The sequence below is a fragment of the Cheilinus undulatus genome, linkage group 7, assembly GCF_018320785.1.
Source record: "Cheilinus undulatus linkage group 7, ASM1832078v1, whole genome shotgun sequence".
Taxonomy (NCBI): Eukaryota; Metazoa; Chordata; class Actinopteri; order Labriformes; family Labridae; genus Cheilinus; species Cheilinus undulatus.
Window position 1 is genome coordinate 12,398,103 of NC_054871.1, and position 17,276 is coordinate 12,415,378.

The 17,276-nt window shown below is 39.2% G+C and overlaps 1 protein-coding gene across 1 annotated transcript in view; it reads right to left on the bottom strand.

The window, feature by feature from the left end:
• Nucleotides 1-17,276, bottom strand: part of LOC121512356 (ephrin type-B receptor 1-like) — a 157,811-nt gene that overhangs the window by 55,879 nt on the left and 84,656 nt on the right. Inside the window, exons 7-9 of the mRNA XM_041791590.1 lie at nt 13,836-14,098; nt 6,563-6,638; nt 5,225-5,349 (exon numbers count right to left, since the gene is read on the bottom strand). Coding sequence (XP_041647524.1) covers nt 5,225-5,349; nt 6,563-6,638; nt 13,836-14,098 — 464 coding nt within the window. The remainder of the gene's footprint in view (nt 1-5,224; nt 5,350-6,562; nt 6,639-13,835; nt 14,099-17,276) is intronic.

The following is a 17,276-nucleotide window of genomic DNA, read 5'->3' on the forward strand; positions in this document are numbered from 1 at the left end:
TTACTTCATCACTTGCTCATTAAAGAGTCATGAACAGCTTTGTTGGCTTCAATTAATCAAAAAAACACTCCTTTTAAGATGTAATTGAAGTGATATGGTCGTGCAGTTGTAGCCGCTTGCTAACAAAAGGAATGCTAATTTCTGCTGCACGGCTGCAATCAACAGTTGATGTATGCTGAAGCAAAAGAGGCTCTCCATCACTGTAAAACCTTTCAGCGTGACTACAGGCTCCATAAAATATGAATTGCAGCTTTAAGAGTAACACAAATGCATTAGGGAATAATGTTGTATAAAATATGATGCATGAACTCAGCCCTTTCATAGACATCGAACACAAGTAAATGAAAAAATGCAGCAATTATAGAAATTATAAATCAAAGAAGCATATTTAGATGCTTCTACCTTCAGTTCTCTTTCATTTATCATGGTGTGATGTCTGAGAGGAGCATCGCTAACCAGCCTCTTAGCAAATAATAATGAGTCTTTAACAAGCATTAAGGCTCGATTCAAGTGACAGGAAATAATGATAAGAATTATAGACCATTTAGTCGTGATGCTCTTACATACAACCATGAACAATATGTATGTACAACCAAATAAAAAGCATTCAGAAAGCATTTAGACCCCCTCTACAGTCAGTGACCATCAGGTTCTGGTCACCTCTCTCACTGAGGCTCTTCTGCAGCAGAATCTTTTTTTGTAGCTTACCTCAGATTGGTACCTTGCAACAATCCTGTCTCTGAAGACCGTTTTTGCTTTGATATACATTGTCAGCTGTGAGGCCTTCTATAGAGAGGTGTGTGCCTTTCTTAATAATGTCCGGTCAATTTTATTTAACACAGGTGGACTCCAATCAAGGTGTAGAAACATCTCAGAAAGGATCCAGAGAAATGTGAGGAGCCTGAGCTAAATTTCAAGTGTTTTTGCAAAAGGGTCTGGACACTTAAGTCAATATATTTCTGTTTTTTATTTCTAACAAATTTACAAAAACTTCTCCACTTCTGTTTTCACTGTGTCATGGTGGGATACTGAGTGGAGATGCATGAGAATAAAAATTCTTTTTCATTGTAGCATCTGGCTGCAACAACACAAAAATGAAAAGTGAAGAGGGTCTGAATACTTTCTGAATGCTATGTGTGTGCAGAATAAAATCTAGCCATTGGGAGTGCAACAGTGTGCAGACCTTTTATTCCTTTTTTGCAGCCAATAATATTCCACATTCCCCACCATTCAGCACGACCTCTTTAGGGATTTTTTCCCAGCATGTATTAGCTCTAAAAACACATCTTGTCTACTGTTTCTACCAGAAAAAAAACAGCTGAAATAAATGTTTCTTGCTTCCACTTGACTTAGAAGAGGATTACTCGAGCTTGTCTACCTCAGTCAGCAAGAGTCAGAGAGAGAAATTCATAGAAGAGGGGAAACAGTGGATAAATATTAGTTTAAGCCTGGGATTCGCACAATCAAGGCCAGGAATGCAAATTATTTAGGATTTTTTCCTGAGGATTAAAAGTAAAATTAAAAGGATTTTGCATATCAATGCTGCTGCCGTGTGCTGTTTTTCACACTTTAAAATTACCATAATGCAGGACATAAAGGGCCCTAATGCATGCCTGGTATAAAGTGTTTGACAAGCACCTCAGCTGTCTGTCCTATTTCCATCTGAAGCATTTGTCACTTTTACACTGCACTCCTGTTTGTCTCAAAATGAGAGGTGGTCAAGCACAAAGCTGGGAGGTTTCTGACTTGAGGGTGCAGAAAACACCTGCACCTTAAACCACCTAAACCTGGTCTAAAGTCTGCAGCGCAGTAAGGTATTTAAAGGATGCATTAGAAAGATGGACATTTATCAGCTTAGACTGTCGCTGTCCAAGGATTCCAGCAGAGAGTAAGTAAATAAATGTTTCCAGCCTACCTTTATTTTATTTGGAAGTCACAGATTAATCTACATTAATCCTCTCTGATGCTGTTGGTTTGTCTGCAAGTAAGCTTTAGTTTCTCATGTAAAAGTTGTCAACACAAATCATAATTTTTTCTGATGATGTGGAAACACCTTGGTGAAATGTAACTTAATTCCTCGCATATTTCATACACTACCTTGTGTGCTCCCTGAAGTAGGAGTAGTTTAGACAGCCAACAGGAGCTCAGTCCATTCAAGAACAACACTGACATCTGCCATGAAAATACAACATTTTCACTCAGTTCCCAACCCTTTAAGGGACACTTCAGTCAACTTCTCTCTTTCCCCAAAGCATCTAAAGTCAAACTTCCCAACTCAGATGAGCCTGAGCTTGTTTGGGAACACTGCAGCAGTCTCAGATGACTGTGAGGTTTGACGGTCCATCTTTCATGCCCCATGCCCCATGTTTAGTTGAAAAGATGCTTGTTGATACCTCTTTTGAGTTTCAATATGTGCCCCACACAATTGTTTGGATAAAAAGAGTATTTTGTGCTTGGGATGCACCAACACATATTTTTCCAGACCAAATACAAGTACTTAAATTTGGGTACTCATCAATACAGAGCACAAATATGAGTACTTAATAACATTATAAGTGTTTTCTCTTGACAATGTATAGCCAGTTTTGATTCTCTGATACTTTTTAATCCTCATTTATGTTAAAATATGAACAAACTGTAGACATGGCTCCAACTCTGCCTATTTACTTACATATCAAGTGTAGTATCTGCTGTTTTATGAATATGAGTACAAATACTTAGGCTTGGTATCGGTACCGAGACCCAGTACTGGTATTGGAATCTGTGCATCCCTGTTAAGTGCAAGCTCATTTGACTTCATGTGTGTTTTTTTCTTTCCATTATTGACATTTTACAATGCATAGACTCCTTGGGCATGAAATGATATATCATTACCTTGTTGACCTTGTTTTGCAACATAATAAAAGACAAATGTAAGTGACAAAAGTAAAAAAGTCCTTGGATGTCCACCATGCCCTAGGCTTTAAATTTTATGACTGCCCTGTAAGAGTTAAAGGGAATGAGAGCTGACACTGATTGGTTGAATTCATGTTCCTCCAATAATGCACTGATGTGTAATTGAGCCACTTAATCCAACCTTTTTGTGCACAGCACCAAAGTTTGTACTTGGATTGTGTGCCTTCAAGATAGCAACATTTAGACCAACACACCCCAAATTGATGCATGTCATAAGCTTTGAATAGTGTTCCCAACACTGTCAAAACAGGGCCCAAAGTCTCTCACACTTCGATTTTTATAAGGTTACAAAAGAGCTGTTGTAAGAGAACAAAAAGATGAAGGGTTTGGAGTTTTATCCATGTATGCCCCTTTTTATTGGTTGATATTCAAGAGACAGATATGAAATTTGTATTAAGCCTTTCATCTAACTCTCAGCAGGGGAAAAAAAGGGTTATATCCGGTCTCAATGTTGAACTTTTCAAATAAATTATTCCAAAGTCAAATAGTATTCAGGTAGCTGAATGGGATGGTTTCAGGATTAAAAGTATTGACATAAGGATTTTCTGAAATGTCAATGGAGGATTTGAATGGGGAAGTTTACTTTAGAAAACAGGGCTGAAAAAATATTAGGCAGTCACTGATGAGCTCTAAGCTCATCCACATACAGATGTAACTCAAAAAATTAGAAAATCATTTAAAAGTTATCTTTTTTTTCCAGTGATTTAATTCAGGAAATTAATTTTCCATATATCCTACATACATCTCATATAAAGTGAAATATCCGAGGATTTTTCTCAGTTTTAATGTTGATGATTACAGCTTACGGCTCTAAAAGTCTAAAATCTACTATCTCTAAATATTAGCGTATCACAAAACATCAGTCCAATAAAGAATTCATAATACAGAAATGTTGACCTTCTGGAGAACGATGCTCATTCATGCGCTTAGTACTTGGTTGGAGTTCCCTTTATTCCTTTCATTTTAAATTATATGCGATGTGGCATGGAGCCAATCAGTGTGTCAGTCAGTCTGACTGTCAGTCTGAGGTGTTATGAAGCCCAGGTTGCTCTGATAGCAGCCTTCAGCTTGTCTGTACTGTTGAGTCTGGTGTCTCTCATCTTCCTCTTGACGTTACCCCAGAGATTTTCTATGGGGTTCAGGTCAGGCCAGTTGGCTGGCCAATCAAACACAGTAATACCATGGTCTGCAAACCACCTTCCAGTATTTTGGCTTAACTGTGAGCAGGTGCCAAGTGCTGCTGGAAAATGAAATCAGTATCTACACAAAGCTCAGCTGATGGGTTAACACCCCAAACCATCACTGACTGTGGAAACTGAAAACACTGGACTTCAAGCACCTTGGATTCTATGCCTCTCTGATCTTCCTCCTGACTGGGACCATGACTTTCAAATGAAAAGCTAAATTTAGTATCTTCAGAAAACATTACTTTGGACCACTGAGCAGCAGTCCATTTCATTTTCTCCTTAGCCCATGGCAAGAGGGTTATGATGTCATCTGTGGTTCAGGGGTGACTAGGAAAAGACACTTATCATCCATTTCCTGGACCTAGCTGTGTTTGGTGGCTCTTGACTCCAGCCTCAGTCCATTCCTTGTGAAGCTCCCCTAAGTTCTTGAATCTGCTTTCTTTCTTTGCACACATACAATGCTTTGACAATGGCTGAGCTCATCCATGTTGCTTGTGCGCCTTTTCTTACCACACTTTAACTTTCCAGTTATCTTTCCATGAGTATAATTTGAAACAAAACTCTGAGAACAAGCTTCCCTTTCAGTAATGACCTTCTGTGGCTTACCATCCTCATGGAGGATGTCAATGATTGTCCTCTGGACAACAGTCAAGTCAGCAGTCTTCCCCATGATTGTGGTTGTGTGTACTGAACCAGGGTGAGAGAATGAAGGCTCAGGAAACCTTTGCAAATTGGAATTTTCCATAATGTTGTAATATTTTGTGATAGAAGATTTTTTATTTTCATGAGCTGTTAGCTGTAATGGAAAAAGTCCTTATTTGCACCTGCACTGATTGAAAGCAGAACTTTATTCCCATATTTCTAGGTTCTCTGAGTTTTCTGGGTGATTAGTCACTCTAAGAATCAGCCAGACTGTTGCTGCTTCCAAGCAACAGTCCTGATAACAGATGAGTTAGATGAAGCTGATATTGATTCTCCTGTTTTATCGACTTTAATGGATTACAGGCTGTGACCATAACACCAAAAAGCCAACAGACACACACACAAACAAACCCACACAGACATTTATCATCCCACTCTACCTTGTCATAGTATCGTATCTCGTAGTCGAGGATAATTCCGTTGGGCTGTTCAGGCGGTGGCCATGACAGCGAGAAACTGCGGCTTGTTGAGCTCACTTGGTGCATTATGGGAACTGCTGAGGGAGCTGTTGAAAAACACACAGGTACACACAATCAATTAGACGCTTAAAAGATTCGCTAGCATGCTTTAACACCATAAAAATGGAAATATAGCGGGTAATGTAATGACATATTGCCAAGGATTATTTACACCCAAAGGAGAAAAATGTTTCCTCATCCAGGCTCATGAAAACAAATTACTGCACTTGTCACTGATGGGGAAACAAGAGTTATGTCTGTAATGCATTTTTACCCATAATTTTAGGAAGCAGAAGCTGTTGGCTATAATGTATTTCACTGTTTTGCCTCTGGGATCTTTTTATGAGACGGTTTTCATCACATTTGTACTTTATTTGATATCCTGCAGTGGTGAGAGGAATGAATCAAGACATAAAGATTGATACTACAGCAGAAACAAGAATTAAATTGATATAAGTTGTATTGAGAAGGTGAAAATGTGCATTTAACACAGTGGAGAAATCAGGATATTCTCTGTAAATGCTGCAATACCTCAAGAAAAAATTCACCTTATTCAGTAGTAATTTAAGGGAGCTGTTACCTGAAACCTAACAGTCTTTTTTATATTGCTACAATTGACTTTTTACAGAGTTCCCTATATGTCGAGTTAGTTTTGCTTCCTTAGGTCCCACGCAGGAACCTGAAATAAATCAGATTTGATGAGTCCTTATAGATTTCAGGGATAAGAGAGTTTTTCATTCAGCAGAGGTAACAAATGTGCTCAGAAAGCGTCAGGGTGACAATGGATCATGTTTCGATTAGGAATGATCCCGGGTTTGCCGCAGATGAGGTAAATGATGTGTTTTCCATCCGAGCAAAGCGGCTTTTAAACCCAAATTTGGGTAGCGGTAGAAATATCACTTGTGTCTGTCTCCATAAAGAATTGATGGAGCAGTAACTCAGCTCACTTTATAGTCTCTAAGAATGACTCTGTCAGAGGAGGGCAGGGACTGGGGATAAAGAAGAGAAAAAGAGAACAGTGGGGGAGGCAGGAGGGGGAAAACAGGATGAAAGCTGTGGATGTGCAGGAAAGAGAGAGAAAAAAAAGGAGAGATAGAGGAGAAGAGATGACAAGCTTATAACATGTTTTATGAATTAAAAGACTGAAGCTCAATTTCCTCAATCCCCCTAGCCGGTATAATCCACTATGCCTCTGGGTTTGCCTGCACACATACAATGCTTTGCACACATCCATGCAGCAGTTTTGCACTCCTTACTCACCAGCCTGATTGGTTGTTATGTTGATTGACAGTTGCTGGGCGGGATAAGGGCTCTTGTTGGAGACTCCGTTGACTGCCTGCAGGGAACAAAGTGTAATGGTCAGCTCTTTCATCTCACAGGCTTTGGCTGCTGATGCTGGGCCTGTCACAGCACACAGTTTGAAGTGGTCATGTTGCCAGATTCAGGCACTTAAGAGTCTTTGTAATTATTTAAAACAATGGCTACTTTATTTGGACTGATGAATACAAAAGCATACAGCTCATTTCAAGATCATAACTGGTAAATTAACCTGAGGAAATGTCTTTTTAACAGCTGTAGCCAACCACTTCATTTAGCCCCTACTGTTAGGACTGATCAGCTACGTTAGAGCCCCTCTTCTTTTCTGTTTTGTAAATTACTTTGGACTAGTTTTTATGTGGGAGATAAAGAATAGGTCTAACCAATTTAGACCTAAGTCCACATCAAGAAAGATCAGTGCTTGGTAGCACTACTTTTGAAAGTATAGTCATGTGCATATTTAGGCATGTAGGGCACAAAGGACCTTGGCTGCCAAGGTCAAGCTCAACAGCATCTCTTTTGTCCGGGCCTACTACACCCCTAGTGAGACATACGGGGACCACCAGCAACTTTTTAGGCCTTGGGACATCCACAGCATGACCAGGAGCTCATGGCAACTGTACTACCTGCCCCGACAGTACTCTATGCATGCTTACTCACCACATCCACCCCTGGTGGTGCGGACTTTGACGTTTTTTCAACAGATTAATTTCCCATGCCCCTGGTAATATACAAGGGCATCCAGAGCACAACCGGGGTTGTGTCAATACTCCTGCCAGATGGTGCACTCAGGGGGGTTAACTCTCCATTAGACACTACTAGGGTTCACTCCAAACAATGCCACAACTTGGTTTTGCAGAACACCAGCTTGAAGTTGCCCTACAGATGGGCCCTCTCCAGATCAGTCACAGGTGCTGCCAATCAGGCACCTGATTGGCAGCACCTGGGGGTACCAGAAGCTCAAAACAAGAGTCAACAGCAACAGCAAAATCAGCTGTTTGGCACTGGCAGAGAAGATTTGGCACATTTTTCATGGGCGCAACCCACATACTCAGCTCTGCTGCTCATCCCACAAATGCATGATCCGTACAATTGTGGCATCATTTAAAAGGGTGATAAACAGGCTTTCCAACAGTATAAAATTTATTACCAAGAAGTATTGTTACAACAAAGAAATAATGAACCAAACACAAATTGCCTTACTTTTTGTTTTAATTTTATATATATATATATATATAGAGAGAGAGAGAGAGAGAGAGAGAGAGAGAGAGAGAGAGAGATGGATAGATATATAGATATAGATATAGATATGTATAAATATAAAGATCTCAACTGAGAAGACAATAAGACAATCTAATCAAGACTTTGTCAAATTTTATCCACTTACAGGGCATCAGCGTTGGCATATTTTACTTTTCACGTTTAGAGAGCATCAAAGAGGACATTTTGTCAAATTTTATCCACTAAAAGGGCACTTTGCCAAATTTTGTCTACTTTGAAGTCATCAAAGCAGGCTTTTTGTCAAATAGTTCCCACTTAGAGGGCACTCTAAAGGACACTCATCATGTTTATCTACAATAAAAACATCCACAAGTGCACTTCTGCAGCATTATTTTCAAAAAATTTTGGACCAGAGGAGACAATTAGCACCCCCACCCCCAATCAGTACTGTCATGGCTTTGAGTCACAGCTGACAGTACAACTAGAGTTTTTGGACTTTCTTATGAGGTTCTTGTGCCCTTTGTTTTTTCAGAAATTCAGTAATGTGTATAATTCCACGGAGCAATGCTGTTCTCTTTATGATCTCACTAGCTTAATCTGTCAGCTTTGTGTGCACTGACACAACAGTGTTTACCTGTGGAATGCAATTGCATGCGAACAGAAAGGAGAGAAACAGAAACAGTGCAGAGGCTTTAGGTATTTTTTTGTTGCAACAAAAAGAATGGGAAAAGGTCTGTTTTCTTTAAGTAACTGATAACACTATAGTTATCTTAGTAGACTGTTGGATTTCTTTGCAACACGTTAGCCGAACAGTTGAAAAGGACCTTCTAAGACTAAAGTACTTTTGTGTTTTTGTAGGTTTTCTGAAAAACTGTACAGAATGTCAGCATTACTAGAATCTTATTTTTCAGCCTTGGTAGCACATAGAAACATGAAATACAAACATTTTCAAGCTTTGACCCTTGTCTTTCACTGTAAATAATGGCCTCTGTACCTAGGTTTGTTAGCTTTTAAAAAAAAACCTCAATCAAATAAATATCACCCTTTAAATCATGAATAATATTCTCCTCCTTGGACGTACCTAATCCACTTGGCTAGCAGGTCTGTGGTCACATAAACACGTTGCTCTTATCATTGACTAAAATACTCCTGCAGTCTGCCTCCATATCGCTCAGGTCACCACCCATCGTCTGTGTCACTCAAATTTAAAACAGTTTAATCTGTCAGCTTTTGCACACAGAGGCTCAAAAGGCTGACACATTAACATTTTTATCCCAATCCTTGGCTTCTTTATTAATACTTAGTTAGCTTTGTCATTAAACGGCTGGTAGACTAAAGATTGTTTTAATTTAACTTAGAAAGGATTGAACAGATACCTATCTTACAAACTCTGTTAACAGAGTAGTTCACTTTAACTCCAGCCACTTGCACCAGCCTTTGGCATGCAGACAAATGTTTGGCTTAACAGAGCTGCCTCGTAGAGTTACAGATGCTTAGGGGGAGAAATGTAACATTCATTTATCAGCATCAGTGAGGTGTTTTTTTATTTCAGTGTAGAGGTAAAGCCAATGATTGCTTTAAACTCTGAGGTCTAACTGTCTTTCTCATCTCTCCAACACAAAGACACAATTAACAGGTTCCATGTGCGTGTTAAAGACGGACTAATTAGCTGTCACACGTTGTTTATCTTGAGCTCAGTTAATCATTCTGATGGTTGAAACAACCTAAGTCACCACAAATCAGCACACAAAGAGGTGGTAATTAGTGATGCTAGCTTTAAGGCTAATTTCAAGCTCTAAATCCGTAATGTTTTTGTTTTCTATTTATCATTTCAAAATCTATTCTGTTTCCCATTTTTTCTGAGTTTTTGGGGTTTAAAATGAAGAGATTTACCAAAATATAAAAAGGAAACAGGCATGGAGACATAGACAATTTTTGTTTTTAGACTTAAACCACTTCACTAAAGTCTTAGGCCACCATAGATTTGTGTTATTTTCATCATGCCAATCCTTCTGGAAAGCACCTGAGTGGGAATGGATTTAATTTTCAGCATGATATTTGTCCCATGTGGTGAAATCAAATTAGAGAGCAAAACATTTTATAAAACACAGAAAGTCTTGGACTGACTTCGACAACTGAGTCCAACCCTGAATATTAGAACAGTCTGCTGTGTGGTGTGAACCAGTCTACAGTCATATTGTCACATACTAAATATTAACAGTGTAGAATTCTATGCAGTGTTTCCTGCAGTGCTCTATAGTTAAGGTGTGCCCTCACTACCACTGCAGAAAAAAAAATCCTCCTGTGCCTAATGTGATGTCTAACAGCAGCTCTGACTTCACTGTGTGAGATCCAACAGTGGCATGTGTTTCTCTGAATATACAATTCATCCCCCTGGGAAGAATCCATTTATTGACAGAGGTATGTTCATCTTTACTGTGGTAAATGGGGATACAACCCTCTCAGCTTAGCAACTATTCAACCTTGTTATGTTGAGCAGTTGAAACATGAACAATTTTACAGCTCTGTCAATATCATTTGTACTCTATGCTCTACTTTGGTATAGGTACGATACATGCTATTGTGAAATCCAGAGGCAGGTGACAACACAACCTTTGCAATAGTTAGCATTTTTGCTGTTCTATTTCCAGTGAGCGGACACTGTGTGGTACTCGGGAATGCCTGGTCCAGTCTGGGTCCACTGGAGATGTAAGAGTTAATACTGTGTGCACAGCCAGGCAAAATTCATACAGGGATAGAAAATCATCAACTGCAGAAAAAGGAATAAAAGGACCATACACTGTTCGGCTACCAGTGAGTATCTTTATTTTAATAAAGGCATCTTCTGATAGCACTTTATTTTAGGGGGCCTTAAAGTTTTGTAATTTTATAGTGATAAGTGCTATTATCTAGTCATTTCTCAAGAATAAGGTGGTAATTATCTAGTCATAAGTTGGAATTTCATCAAGTAATAACTCAGTAATATTAAGGAAGCATTTACCAAGTGATAATGTATTAATTATTAAGTTGCTCCTCCTAATATTTTGGCATTTCTCTGGTAATAATTAGGTGGTATTTTACCCTAACCCTCAACCCTAACCATCTTAATAATGTGGCAGTTATCTTGTAATTAGGCTGTATTTTACCGAGTATTTTCTTAGAAAGAACATGATAATTTTCTATGTACACTGCTTGTTAAATTCCAGATAATTTCTTAATTTTTCCCACTAAATTAAAGTAAGTCCTCCCTGAATAATTTTCAAGCAATGTTAGGGTTACAGTTAGGGTTGGGGTTAGTGGTTATGGTTGGGGTTTGGGTAAATAACCACCTAAGCACCAGAGAATTGCCACAATATTATAAGGAATTACTTGATAATTGATGCATTATTACTAAGTAAACATGTCCTTGATATTACCGTATTTCTGTGTCATTACTTGTAAAATGCAACTTATTATGATGTACTTACCTCCTTAATCTTGAGAAATTACTAGACTATTACAATTTATTACAATAAAACTACTACGTGAGTCTATATGACCTTCCTCAGGCCAGTGAGATAGATCTGAAATTGAGATGTGTCTACATAAGAGAAAATCAGTCTTCTACTTAATTATCCGGGTGTGTAAATCCAGCTTGGGGAATTAAATTTAGTATGGTTTCAGTAGATAAACATATATTTTAGAAGGCCAGTTAAAGTCATACTAAAACAGTAAATCAACATGTGTTGGTGCATTTTTGAGTATTGTTGGCAAGGCCATGTAACGCTGATGTGCTCAGGTGAGTGGGGATGGGAAGGGTCATCTCCTGGATATGGATGAGGCAGCTGTGCTACTATGGCCTGATCCAGTTCACAGCATACTGGGTGCCTGGGACCTGATGAGTTGGACCAGGCCTTGGTGGGGGTGTGTGCGCTGTGGATGGGGTCAGCTGAAAGGATAACTGGAGAGAAGGGGCATTGGCCTGGCCCAGGCCAGGATGATGTCCATAAGAAGGTTGAAAGTTTCCTGTCAGCTCTATCAGAAATAAAGCCACTACAAACACAACCATATCTGCAGACACACACACAGTGAATAGCACAAAATACATACAAAAAAGTGTTATTCACTGTGTGTGTGTCTGCAGTTATGAGCATACAAACTTTTGTAGACTGTAGTGATTTTTTAAAATTTATTTTGTGTTTCACCTAGCTTTAAAAATGTTGGTATTATATATCAGAAGGTTATCTAGAAAACTGTAAGTCTTTTAAAAATGCTTGAGATGTCCTGAGTGCAAAGGGGGGTCATAGTAATACTGACTTTTTCATTTTGCCAAAAAACTGTTTTTTAAAAATTTGATTACATATTTGATGTACAGTACTGTGCAGAACTTTAAGGCATGTTTTGGGCCAAAAGCTGAAGCCGAAGTAGAGATTTGGTGCACAAGCTGCCTGAGGGCACCATCCTGTGGAAAGGAGTGACACAATCCTGTTAATGCTCTGGAATTTTCTTGCATATTACCAGCACATGGGAAAAAAACCTGTAGAAAAAAAAGTCCAAACCTTTAAGGCTTAGGCTTAGGGTACCATTTGGGCGGTTAATAGAGCCCCTGGTTGTGCTGTGGATGTCCCAAGGACCCACTGCCAGTGGTGTCCAGGCGTCTTGCCAGGGGCAAAGAGGTCCAGACAAAAGAGATGCTGTCGAGCTTGACCTTCGCTGCCAAGCAACACACGTGTCGACATGCGTCAGGCTTGACTCTGCCTCTGCCTACCTCTCCAGCCCCAGGTTGTGGCACAACTCCATAGCACCCTAAAAGCTCCTGCTGATGCCTGTATTTCAGGTTATATCTCATTAAAGTGACTAAGTTTGAAATATTAATGGTCATTAAACTTAGAAAAACAAAGCTAGAGGTTGCCAAAGACACTGGCTCAGCACTGTATTTCACATTGTCTCTATACGTATGTGGCTGCCTTCAGTGAATGCATCATAAACATAAAAAATATTCAGGCCACAATACTGAGTAGTTTGTTAATTTATGTTTTGTATCCCTTCAGCAGTCCTTGACAGGAGATTTACGACCTAAAGATGAAGTTGTCACCACATTTACATGAGGAAAACAGATTCGAGTAACACACTTTCTTTAACACTTCATGTGGCCTTGATGTCGACACGTATCCTTAATGATAAACACAGCTCATGATGGAAGTTTCACAATGCTGCTGGATTTATAAGCAACACAGCGGCCTTCATATAGAGAGAACATGATATAACAGCAAACTCTGCTTAAAAGAGGGTGTCTTTGTAGTCCAACAGTCAATATTTTGCAGCTATTTGTTTTTTAAGACAAGTTTTCTACAACAAACTTGTTTGGTTTTTTACCGGTACTTTGGAGCACCCCCTTCATTTTTTCAACCCAACTCAGTAAAAGTTACTTTTGTGAGGTAACTCTTCCATATTCTGTAATTAAAGGAATCCTCCAGTGAAAATCAAACTTCTGAGCATCAAATCCTCCCCACTGTGGGCTTACAAGGTGGCTTTGTAAAGTTTGAGAATTGCTTCTTCATGCAGGGCTGCAGCTATAAATATTCGCGATTCATTGCAGTTACAATCAGCAACCCTGAGTCATGGCAGGGTCACTCTGCCAACACAGAGGCTGCTGCAAAGCTTTAAAGGAGGAAATGATGTTGTGAGGACCTTTTTATGGAGCGGCGTGTGTTGTAAAGAAACAGAACAACAAAGTTGAGTGGGTTTGCTGCTAGAAGGTTTTGAGGAGTTTCTAAAAGCTCTTTGGTACATTTTTACACATTTCAGACTCTGATTCTGCAACTGGTGTAAATCCAAATCTTAGTGAAGCTTCCATCATCTGCCAAAAGGCAAGTTCACTTTTCAGAGAAATCTTTTATGCTTTAGGGCTGTGGGGTTTTCCTTTAACAACACTGAACATCAGACATGCTGAACAAAACACCTCCCTGCATAAACCAGCTACAAAGAGGTGTTTCTCTCTGCTCTGTGGACAAACCTGGATCTCAAAGGTGTACGAAGTGTGAGCCCGCAGCTTGCTGATCTCCACCCTTGTGTCCTTTAGCCCCCGCTTGCCGGGAACAAACACCACGCTGTCGTCGCATGGCTGACAGGCCCGCCGCTCGCTGCTGTGGCACCTCCGACACAAGACGTTATAAGTCAGGTCTTCACGGTGACCCGTGTCACGGGGTGAGTGCCACTCCAGCAGCACAGATGTCTGGTTGACGACGGAGACCACGTTACGGGGAGCTGAAGGGACACCTAGAGAAAACATGAGGATGGTAAAGTGTCTGATCCAGTTTTGTCTTTCAACAACAACAGTGGAGCATAAATGAGGGTCAACATCTTGGTAAAATCATATTTGAGCATGTTTTTTTAAGTACTTAAAACATTTCTAATAAGCCAATACGTGTAATTAAGTCAGTCTCATAAAGTCTGTAAAAAATACCAACATAATGTAAAATAAATATATTGATAAATAATCTGCACACACAGCAAGAGTCTGTGCTTGTGTGATACTGTAGGTAGAAAGGTGCACATTTTAGGAATAAACTTTGGATTACATAGCTGGTGTATGGGGACATTTCTGCATAAAAAATTACCACTAAACTCTAAAATGTAATCAATTTACCCTCAAGTACAAGAGCAGGCTTGTGCCAAATTTGACCTAAATCACTTTGTGCATTCTTGAGATATTGGCCTTGTAAGAGTGGACAGGATACATACAGTAGACAGATAGGCAACCTTAAACAAAACCTTCAGCTTTATTTAAATGCAATGCAGAGGCATTAAAATGAAAATGAATGCCTTTCTTAACAGACATATCCTACATTTATACACTATACTTACAGTGACTTATTTTACATCAACTTGACATTCACTCCATCATTTAAAGGGAAATATTCATCAAATGGCAGCTTCAAACAAGTTCTATTTGAATATCCTGACAAGTTTGACATTTGAAGTTTGTCATAAGCAAAGCCAAAGAATTCTCCGATACAAATACAGAGTCTCTGGGATCAGAAAAGCCTGTCTCTTTCAGTGTGAGGGTGACCTAACAGCACACAGCCAGTCATAAAATCAGTCTTTTTTTCTGTCACTCTGCAGTCAGTGAGTCAGTCAGTCTCTCTCTCCCTCATCTCTCTGTCAGCTCATCTCTTTGATCCCAGCAGATACTCTGCTTTTAGGGTGTTATATAGCGTCTTAAACACACCCCCACAGTTTTCACAAGGTTAAACCTCGAGGGTTCACTTCTCCTTGACACCAATCCAAAAACCCACGACACGGGCAGACATGCCCACATGTCATGATAGAACACAGCGATGGAAATGATATGGATAGTCAACCTTGGCATATGTTAAATCACTGTTTTATGAAACATCAGAGATTGCCCTGTGGATTATGTTTGTGTTTATGTGTGTATTCATCTAACACAAAGCAGAATCAAAGTCCTGACAGACAGTAGAGGGTTGAAAATATAAATCATTACATCTTATGATGGTTCCTACAGAGATGGGGGAATCCATCAAAAACTCTGATTCTAACATGTACAACGACTGTGTTTACATCCAAAAATATCTACAATAATTAAACTCCCTGGCGCTCAAGGATTTCCCATTATACTGCATACTGAATCTAAAACAAGAAAAAGAGGTAATTAATTATAAATTAAAGCCACAGAATCCTACGTCTTAGCAAACTCTCTCTTCTTTAAAACAATATGAAAAGATGTAAGATGTGTCCCAATCCAGGGTCTGCATCCTTCAAAAGGCAAATTTAAAGACAAATTATTGCAGTTGCTTAAATATAATCCATTAAGAAAGCTCCTTTAAATGTAAATTAAGCTAGCCTGTTGGACTCTCAAGCAGCCAATTAATACACAAAACAAACATGCTTAACCTAAACCTTGTGTGACTAATACACAATATGAAATTCTAAGATGTGCATGGTCCTAAACACAAGTGCAGCTGACAATATCACATGTGACCTGACAGGCACTGAAAATTTGCTCCCACTTATTGTGAACTACAGCTGACAGCTTCACTGCTAAAAAAAAAAATGATGGGACACAAAGTGAAGCAGACCAAATCTTGTTTGAGTGCCAGTTTCCTTTTCCTCCATCCTTGGTCAAGATTAAAAAAAAAAAAAAAAAACATACACGATTGTTGTGTGACAGATTTTAGACAGGCTTTTTAATTTCTGCCTGCTTCCATTTGTAAAACTTTAAAAATTTGTTCCTCTTAATATTTCACTACTTTTGAGACACAAAAGAAGCTTGAGAATCAAGAACGCTTATATTTTCATACTTTGAATGCTTGGCATTGTTGTAAACAGCTCAAAACATGGTCTTTTGGTAGCGTTTCTCTATGCAGAAGTCACCACATGCCCCCCAAGGACAGTTGTCTGCTGCTATGTGATGTCATCTGCAAAGAACCCAACTCTGAGGACACTATGTAAGGGCAGAGGCAGCTGAAAATCCTTTGTTGATCAGAAAGTCTCATTTCAGTGGTATATGCAGGCTATGAGAAAGCAACCTGAATTGGGACACAGTATTGTACGACTGCAGTTTGAAATTGGGTTGTTTCATGGAAGTTTTTTTCCTCATTGTTTAACAATAACTACTGCAGATAAAAATCTATCTGAAGTGCATAAGGCAGAAAATCACATTGACAGAAGAAGTAACGTCTTCAATACCTGTCATCCATGGCTTCATATGAACCCCTGCAGACAGGGGAGCACATTACTTGTGATAAAAGTCTGATTTCTCTTCTTTCAAACACAGTTTGAAACATTTGAAGTCATTTGAGTACAGAACTGAACAAAAAGCTTAATTAAGTCTTGTCATTTTAAGACATTATAATCCAGAAATGTTACATATCATTCCTTTGAAGTGTCCATTTTACTGCCAAAAAAATAGAAACCACTTTCAGCACTCCACCACAGAGTTTTTGGCCCAGCAGCTCACAACTACTCTCTGCTCTACTTTTCTGTTTTGTAAGTAGCGTTTTCAGAATCAGTCTGACCTATACACCAAAATACACTTCAAAAAACGCCCACACACACCTACGGTACACACACACACACCTTCTTTTTACCTATTCAGCCCCTGAGCCCAGCTGAGGGAATGATTTTCTGTCAGCCAACTATCCGCGTACTGCTCGCTCACTCTTCCACTTCACTGACCTGATTTTATATCTGATAAAGTTTGTACAAAATGAAAATCATCTGAGGCTCGTTCCTATATCCTATTTTCTCTCCTGTGTTTCTTAGTTACCCTCTCATTTTTCATAGCTGCTGTGTTGTTTTTACCTTTGAATTAAAAGGTGTTCACAAAGCTGAGTACGTGGGTGTAGGCTGACACCTGACACTTTTCACAAGGAGAGTTGATTTTTCTTCTATCAGCATCAATTTGAGAGTATACTGCGGTTGTCTCAGGTGA